Source organism: Phyllobates terribilis, unplaced genomic scaffold (genome assembly GCF_046119375.1).
Source record: "Phyllobates terribilis strain yellow unplaced genomic scaffold, ASM4611937v1 Scaffold_12__6_contigs__length_324123572, whole genome shotgun sequence".
NCBI classification, from domain to species: Eukaryota; Metazoa; Chordata; class Amphibia; order Anura; family Dendrobatidae; genus Phyllobates; species Phyllobates terribilis.
Genome location: NW_027362772.1, coordinates 310,573,653 through 310,582,311, shown reverse-complemented (window position 1 = coordinate 310,582,311; position 8,659 = coordinate 310,573,653). Strand labels below are relative to the sequence as shown.

At 57.7% G+C, this 8,659-nt stretch overlaps 1 protein-coding gene across 3 annotated transcripts; it reads right to left on the bottom strand.

The window, feature by feature from the left end:
- Positions 1 to 573: 573 nt before the first annotated feature.
- Positions 574 to 8,659, bottom strand: SC5D (sterol-C5-desaturase). 3 transcript variants are annotated; one of them, XM_073657399.1, is made up of 5 exons: positions 8,508 to 8,659; positions 5,147 to 5,364; positions 4,321 to 4,453; positions 2,434 to 2,534; positions 574 to 2,117 (listed from the first exon to the last, which is right to left on the bottom strand). In XM_073657399.1, exons 2-5 carry the CDS (start codon positions 5,354 to 5,356, stop codon positions 1,710 to 1,712), a joined length of 852 nt encoding a protein of 283 aa, XP_073513500.1. In that variant the 5' UTR covers positions 5,357 to 5,364; positions 8,508 to 8,659; the 3' UTR covers positions 574 to 1,709. The 3 variants fall into 3 exon arrangements, with proteins under 3 accessions (XP_073513500.1, XP_073513502.1, XP_073513501.1); XM_073657401.1 differs by lacking the exon at positions 8,508 to 8,659 and adding an exon at positions 7,706 to 7,732; XM_073657400.1 differs by lacking the exon at positions 8,508 to 8,659 and adding an exon at positions 7,444 to 7,500.

The following is an 8,659-nucleotide window of genomic DNA, read 5'->3' as shown; positions in this document are numbered from 1 at the left end:
CGGACTGTAGTGATGTCAGCACGTTCAGTGTACAGCCGGCGGAGCGGACTGTAGTGATGTCAGCACGTTCAGTGTACAGCCGGCGGAGCGGACTGTAGTGATGTCAGCACGTTCAGTGTACAGCCGGCGGAGCGGACTGTAGTGATGTCAGCACGTTCAGTGTACAGCCGGCGGAGCGGACTGTAGTGATGTCAGCACGTTCAGTGTACAGCCGGCGGAGCGGACTGTAGTGATGTCAGCACGTTCAGTGTACAGCCGGCGGAGCGGACTGTAGTGATGTCAGCACGTTCAGTGTACAGCCGGCGGAGCGGACTGTAGTGATGTCAGCACGTTCAGTGTACAGCCGGCGGAGCGGACTGTAGTGATGTCAGCACGTTCAGTGTACAGCCGGCGGAGCGGACTGTAGTGATGTCAGCACGTTCAGTGTACAGCCGGCGGAGCGGACTGTAGTGATGTCAGCACGTTCAGTGTACAGCCGGCGGAGCGGACTGTAGTGATGTCAGCACGTTCAGTGTACAGCCGGTGGAGCGGACTTGTGTGTCCTCTGTATCTTCCCTTCTTACAAACAGACCATTGTTCATTATGAAATTATTTTATTTCTGGTCCTTGCATCAAGAACATAAAATATATACTGTCTTCTGATTGGCTCTCGGCTCCGATATTATTATAATATGTACATGAAGTGACACGCGTCCACGCGTAGACCCCCGCTTTCTCCGCGCAGGAGGCACGCGTGGACCCCCATGTTCCCCGCGCAGGAGGCACGCGTGGACCCCCATGTTCCCCGCGCAGGAGGCACGCGTGGACCCCCATGTTCCCCGCGCAGGAGGCACGCGTGGACCCCCATGTTCCCCGCGCAGGAGGCACGCGTGGACCCAGTGGTCGGTTCAGGAGCACCAGCCGATCCCAGACGTCTCCGCGCGGATCGTACAGTAAGACGCCAGGAATCACAGCGCTGACGGAGGAGAGTCACGGGACAGAAGCCGATCACCGGATCCCGGAGATCTGACACTTTCTGATCTTCACCATCATCATCATCATCATCAAGATCTCCGCTTGCTGGCAGTGAACGGGATCATTTTTTCTATCTATCCAGAGACTGAAGTCTGGGCCTTACGCAGCCTTGTCACAGAGCTGAGGGTTTGTTCCAGTGGCATCGTGTCCTGACGATCCTCTGTGAGGTGACCACATGGCATGGTCCTCTCCTGTCTGGCTTGTTTGTTACAATGTATCAGCGCAGGTGAACTGTATGGGGTCGGGGTACAGAAACCTGTGAGCGTTACGGCCGGATGGTTTGGGGCAGGTGACATGTCCAGTTCGCTGGCAGCAAGCAGAGATCCTGAGGAGCGAAGACGGGAGAAGGTCGGAGAACTTGTCACTGCTCAGACTTTGGCGTCTCGGCCGGGGACATTTTCCACCTGTCGTCAGGTCGGGTCTGGGGCGGAGGAGTGACGCAGTCGGCCGTCCTCGGACTTTGCCCTGCCCCCGCCATAGTCTGGGTGATACGGTATCTGCCGGGGTCAGTGACCGGCGCTGCCATCTGATCACTCCGCTCCGCGTGGCCCCTGATTAGTCGTCATTCATTAAACACTGTAATTACACAGTTACAGGGTGGCCCCTGACTGGCCCCGGGGCAGGAAGAGGTTAATCAGCTGAGGTCGCAGTTCCTCCAATTATAGAAGTGGCGCGGGATGACGCCGGCCGCCATCTTAGTTGCTCTTCTTGGATTCGCTGTTCTCGTGCGCCAGTTTCCGGCACAGGTCGTGGGGGCCGTTGCCTTCCAGGGCGGACGGGTTCTTGTAGGACCCCCCAATTTTATCCCACAGTGTGAAGTATTGGCCGAAGTTGTAGTCGAAGTAGAGGTGGTGGTCGGTGTGGTGAGCTGCGCCGTTGATGACGCTCTCGAAGGCCTTGGGGACGCGGTAATCCCCGTCGTGGATGGACACCGTCCAAATGTTGACGAAGATGTAGAGGCCCAGATAGGTGACCTTGTGCAGCGGGAAGATGAAGGGGTAGACGTGGTACGGGAGGCTCTGCAGGAAGCCGTCCAGCGGGTGGAAGGCATGGCTGGCGAACGGCGTGGTCACCTTCCACAGGTGGTGCGGCTTGTGCACGTTCTGAAAGACACAAGCAGGGTGCGACCTCATAAACATTCCCCCAATCTGGAACCGGTGGGGCCTGCAAGCTGCCCGATTACCAGATAGTGTGGACGATCAGTGCCCAACCATCAGACAGTCAGGACCATCGGGGGCCCCAACTGCCCGATAATCGGGGGTCCAGACTGCCCGATAATCCGGCATCTTCTGGAGGTAATGTTTATCTATTCAGTGACTGCGTGCGGCATCATCAGTGCGCGGGGGGAGCGTGCGGCGTCATCAGTGCGCGGGGGGAGCGTGCGGCGTCATCAGTGCGCGGGGGGAGCGTCCAGTGTACCTTGTAAATGAGCTTATGATGCAGGAAGCGATGGATCCAGTATATGCACATATCCGTGAAGAAGAGGAAAGAGAACATACTGAGGAGGACGCCAAACCAACCTGGGGGAGGGGAAACAACACGCATCAGTCATGTATGGACTGTGTACATACATTACATTACTGATCCTGTACTGATCCTGAGCTACATCCTGTATTATACTCCAGAGCTGAACTCACTGTGTACATACATTACATTACTGATCCTGAGTTACCTCCTGTATTATACTCCAGAGCTGCACTCACTATTCTGCTGGTGCAGTCACTGTGTACATACATTAGTGATCCTGAGTTACCTCCTGTATTATACTCCAGAGCTGCACTCACTATTCTGCTGGTGCATTCACTGTGTGCATACATTACATTACTGATCCTGAGTTACCTCCTGTATTATACTCCAGAGCTGCACTCACTATTCTGCTGGTGCAGTCATTGTGTACATACATTACATTACTGATCCGGAGTTACCTCCTGTATTATACTCCAGAGCTGCACTCACTATTATGCTGGTGCGGTCACTGTGTACATACATTACATTACTGATCCTGAGTTACCTCCTGTATTATACTCCAGAGCTGCACTCACTATTCTGCTGGTGCGGTCACTGTGTACATACATTACATTACTGATCCTGAGTTACCTCCTGTATTATACTCCAGAGCTGCACTCACTATTCTGCTGGTGCAGTCACTGTGTACATACATTACATTACTGATCCTGAGTTACCTCCTGTATTATACTCCAGAGCTGCACTCACTATTCTGCTGGTGCAGTCATTGTGTACATACATTACATTACTGATCCTGAGTTACATCCTGTATTATACTCCAGAGCTGCACTCACTATTCTGCTGGTGCAGTCACTGTGTACATACATTACATTACTGATCCTGAGTTACCTCCTGTATTATACTCCAGAGCTGCACTCACTATTCTGCTGGTGCAGTCACTGTGTACATACATTACATTACTGATCCTGAGTTACTTCCTGTATTATACTCCAGAGCTGCACTCACTATTCTGCTGGTGTAGTCACTGTGTACATACATTACTGATCCTGAGTTACCTCCTGTATTATACTCCAGAGCTGCACTCACTATTCTGCTGGTGTAGTCACTGTGTACATACATTACATTACTGATCCCGAGTTACATCCTGCAATATAGTAAGCACTTGCACAAGTTTCATATACTGACATATACATTATATATATACATACATATTTCATAGTTAGGATATTAAATTAGTTTAATAATGATCATGTGAAATATATTTATCTATAGTATGTTCCAGTGGTATATGTGCATTATCATAATATGGGGACTCTAAATTAATGAGTGTACATGGAGTCGCCCATAAAATATTCCTTAGAGATGGGTTGTTATATGTAAAACCTTCCATTTGCCTGGAGAGCTTCTTGTTCTCAATTATCGTACCTTAGTCACGCCCACTTCAAACAACGCTATTGCTATATGGGGAACCCAGGCAATGAGTGCGCATGCGATGATCCGCAAACCCTTATGACTGCGGACCTGCGCAGTGAGCATCGCATGCGTGTCAAGCGCGGCGTCGCAGGAAGTCCCTTTGGCATACAGGGGTATGGAGTAATTAAGGCATGCGCCGTGATCATTAGCCTGGGCAGTTTAATGAAAGACAGCTGATAGATAGCACATATATAGTCACATGAACAGAAGTTAGGTGCGCCCCCTTTTGGAAGAAGCCCAAGGCGAAACGGCGTCGACGGGGTAAAGACCAGCACCACCATCCACTCTCTGATATTGCTAATCTGTAAGTGCACCTTCCACATTAATACTCATACTAAGGCTAATACGGTGTCCCCGCTCTCTTACCGTAGGGGGAGCTGTCAATGTTGTCATACAGCCGGCTGTACCCCCGGACTTCAGCTAAGAAGAGGCCGACGGTCGGCACACTCATCCACGGCATGGACTTCAGCGAGTAGACGATCTCTCGTCGCACCTGATTCTATACCAAAAAAAGGGAGACAACGGTGAATGCAGCTCCGAGGACACGACGTAAGGAAGACTGCGCCCAATACAGCCCTCCTTACTGATGCTCTCCTTTCCTTACTGATGCTCTCCTTTCCTTACTGATGCTCTCCTTTGCCGGACCTACAGGGCAGCGGAGGTCGTAGTCTTGTCTGGGCCAGTAGCCACAGCGCTATTCATGTCATGTGATCGTTGGGGGCCGTGGTACGGATTATCAACACAGCTTTGGATGTGACTAGAGGAGACATCATGATGCCACAGCAGAATAACGAATGCAGCTCTGGATGAGAGTATAGTAGAACATACAATGGAGTCACGGTTATGAATGTCACAATGGATGTTAGTGGTGTGGATGACATGATCTAATGAGAGAATTATAAATGCAGCTCTGGAGGTGAATGGAATACAAGACGTGTGAATTATAATACTACTTTGGATGTGACAGGTGTAGAATATATAATAGCAGAAATATGAATGCAGCTCTGGAGGTGACTAGAGAATAAGACATGATGTTCCAGCAAGAACAGTGATTGCAGCTCTGGAGCAGACGGTAGGAGATATAAAGCGTTGTGAATCATACACATTCACATAGGAAAACGCCAATTATAGGGGAGATCCGCAGAGACGGCGCCGGCACCGAACACGCGGCACCGATCACGCGGCTTCTCACCTCCAGGAACTGTGGGTGCTTCATCAGAGAGTGGTCGAAAATGAAGAAGTAACTGAGGCCCCCAAACAGGAAGTAGATGACCACCGCCCCCAGATTGGTGACCACTAAGAGGCTGAGGAACTGTCGCAGGGGGTGGTCCTCGCTCCAGGACGCCGGGTACACGTGAGGGGTGAAGAAGTAATGGTCAGCCACGTTCAGGACGAGATCCATGGTGGCCCCTGAAACCGGAACCAAACAGCAGTCAAGACCTCCTACCCAGGGTGGGGGTGGGGCCCCCTAAGACTGAACCCCGTACTAACACCCGCAGTACACCCTTTGGCCCAGCAGTCACACTCACCCCCCACCCCGTGATCGCCATGTGTTGCCATGATGATGCTCCTCCAGTAGGAACAGATAAAGCCGAGACATATGTGGTATTGATGCGTCGTAAAAGCTCCATGGAGCCCCGCCGCCCGGCCACAGACTGCACGGGGGCCCCCGCCGCCCGGCCACAGACTCTCTCTCTCCCGCCCCCCTCCGCTCTCTCTGACCCCCCCCCACCGTGTCCCTCCGCTCTCTCTCTGACACCCCCCCCGTGTCCCTCCGCTCTCTCTGTCCGTCCCCCCCGTGTCCCTCCGCTCTCTCTCCCCCCCTGTCGCTCCGCTCTCTCCCCCCTCCTCTGTCCCTCCGCTCTCTCTCCCCCCCCCTCTGTCCCTCCGCTCTCTCCCCCCCCTCTGTCCCTCCGCGCTCTCTCCTCCTCCCTCTGTCCCTCCGCGCTCTCTCCCCCTCCCTCTGTCCCTCCGCGCTCTCTCCCCCTCCGCTCTCTCTCTCCCCCCCCTCTGTCCCTCCGCGCTCTCTCCCCCCCCTCTGTCCCTCCGCGCTCTCTCCCCCCCCTCTGTCCCTCCGCGCTCTCTCCCCCCCCTCTGTCCCTCCGCGCTCTCTCCCCCCCCTCTGTCCCTCCGCGCTCTCTCCCCCCCTCTGTCCCTCCGCGCTCTCTCCCCCCCCTCTGTCCCTCCGCGCTCTCTCCCCCCCTCTGTCCCTCCGCGCTCTCTCCCCCCTCTGTCCCTCCGCGCTCTCCCCCCTCCTCTGTCCCTCCGCTCTCTCTCTCCCCCCCTCTGTCCCTGTGCTCTCTCCCCCCCTCTGTCCCTCCGCTCTCTCTCTCCCCTCCTCTGTCCTTCCGCTCTCTCTCCCCCCCTCTGTCCCTCCGCTCTCTCTCCCCCCCCTCTGTCCCTCCGCTCTCTCCCCCCCCTCTGTCCCTCCGCTCTCTCTCTCCCCTCCTCTGTCCTTCCGCTCTCTCTCCCCCCCCCTCTGTCCCTCCGCTCTCTCTCCCCCCCCTCTGTCCCTCCGCTCTCTCTCCCCCCTCTGTCCCTCCGCTCTCTCCCCCCCCTCTGCTCTCTCTCCACCCCCCTCTGTCCCTCCGCTCTCCCCCCCCTCTGTCCCTCCGCTCTCTCTCCCCCCCCTCTGTCCCTCCGCTCTCTCTCCCCCCCTCTGTCCCTCCGCTCTCTCTCCCCCCCTCTGTCCCTCCGCTCTCTCTCCCCCCCTCTGTCCCTCCGCTCTCTCTCCCCCCTCTGTCCCTGTGCTCTCTCCCCCCCCTCCTCTGTCCCTCCGCTCTCTCTCCCCCCCTCTGTCCCTCCGCTCTCTCCCCCCCCCCTCTGTCCCTCCGCTTTCTCTCCCCCCCTCTGTCCCTCCGCTCTCTCTCCCCCCCTCTGTCCCTCCGCTCTCTCTCCCCCCTCTGTCCCTCCGCTCTCTCTCCCCCCCCTCCTCTGTCCCTCCGCTCTCTCTCCCCCCTCTGTCCCTGTGCTCTCTCTCCCCCCCCTCCTCTGTCCCTCCGCTCTCTCCCCCACCTCTGTCCCTGCGCTCTCTCTCCCCCCCTCTGTCCCTGCGCTCTCTCCCCCACCTCTGTCCCTGCGCTCTCTCTCCCCCCCTCTGTCCCTGCGCTCTCTCTCCCCCCCTCTGTCCCTGCGCTCTCTCCCCCCCCTCTGTCCCTCCGCTCTCTCTCCCCCCTCCTCTGTCCCTCCGCTCTCTCTCCCCCCTCCTCTGTCCCTCCGCTCTCTCTCCCCCCTCCTCTGTCCCTCCGCTCTCTCTCCCCCCTCCTCTGTCCCTCCGCTCTCTCTCCACCCCCCTTTGTCCCTGCGCTCTCTCTCCACCCCCCTCTGTCCCTCCGCTCTCTCTCTCCCACCGCTCTCTCTCCTCCCTCCTCTGTCCCTCCGCTCTCTCTTCCCCCCCCCCTGTCCCTCCGCTCTCTCTCCACCCCCCTCTGTCCCTGCGCTCTCTCTCCTCCCCCCCTCTGTCCCTCCGCTCTCTCTCTCCCCGCTCACCTGTGTCCTCCGCCTCAGCTGTCCCTACGCTCTCTCTCCCCCTCCCGGTGTCCCTCCGCTGTCTCTCTCTCCCCCTCCCGGTGTCCCTCCGCTCTCTCTCTCTCCCCCTCCCGGTGTCCCTCCGCTCTCTCTCTCTCTCCCCCTCCCGGTATCCGTCCGCTCGCTCTCTCTTTCCCCCGGGGTCCCCCGCTCTCTCTCTCTCCCCCTCCCGGTATCCCTCCGCTCTCTCTCTCTCTCCCCCCCTCGGTCCCCCTCCGCTCACCTGTGTCCTCCGCCTCAGCTGTCCCTCCGCTCTCTCTCTCCCCCCCCCGTATCCCTCCGCTCTCTCTCTCTCTCTCCCCCCTCGGTCCCCCTCCGCTCACCTGTGTCCTCCGCCTCAGCTGTCCCTATGCTCTTTCTCTCCCTCCGTATCCCTCCGCTCTCTCTCTTCCCCCCCGTATCCCTCCGCTCTCTCTCTCTTCCCCCCGTATCCCTCCGCTCTCTCTCTCTTCCCCCCTCTCTCTCTCCCCCCCCCCCCGTATCCCTCCGCTCTCTCTCTCTCTCTCTCTCTCCCCCCCTCGGTCCCCCTCCGCTCACCTGTGTCCTCCGCCTCAGCTGTCCCTATGCTCTTTCTCTCCCTCCGTATCCCTCCGCTCTCTCTCTTCCCCCCCGTATCCCTCCGCTCTCTCTCTCTTCCCCCCGTATCCCTCCGCTCTCTCTCTCTCCCCCCCCGTATCCCTCCGCTCTCTCTTCCCCCCCGTATCCCTCCGCTCTCTCTCTCTTCCCCCCGTATCCCTCCGCTCTCTCTCTCTCCCCCCCCCGTATCCCTCCGCTCTCTCTTCCCCCCCGTATCCCTCCGCTCTCTCTCTCTCCCCCTCCCGCTGTCCCTCCGCTCTCTCTCCCCCCCCGTATCCCTCCGCTCGCTCTCTCTCCCCCTCCCGGTGTCCCTCCGCTCACCTGTGTCCTCCGCCTCAGCTGTCCCTCCGCTCTCTCTCTCTCCCCCTCCCGCTGTCCCTCCGCTCTCTCTCCCCCCCGTATCCCTCCGCTCTCTCTCTCTTTCCCCCCCTCGGTCCCCCTCCGCTCACCTGTGTCCTCCGCCTCAGCTGTCCCTGTTCCGGCGCTGTCGCAGGTGTCACTGATAAGGGGGCGGGACGCCGTTCTGTTGTGACAGCGAGTAGGGGGCGTGACTAGATGGACTGATGTGACGTCCCGTTCTTCTTCACTGGTAAGACCATCG

What these genes read in the sequence shown, in the direction of transcription:
- SC5D (XM_073657399.1), bottom strand. Translation starts at nt 5,356, where the DNA reads ATGGATCTCGTCCTGAACGTGGCTGACCATTACTTCTTCACCCCTCAC. An exon ending in AGCACCCACAGTTCCTGGAG is followed by an intron (nt 4,454 to 5,146) that starts GTGAGAAGCCGC and finishes TTTTTGGTATAG; the next exon opens with AATCAGGTGCGACGAGAGAT. An exon ending in CATTGACAGCTCCCCCTACG is followed by an intron (nt 2,535 to 4,320) that starts GTAAGAGAGCGG and finishes CCCCTCCCCCAG; the next exon opens with GTTGGTTTGGCGTCCTCCTC.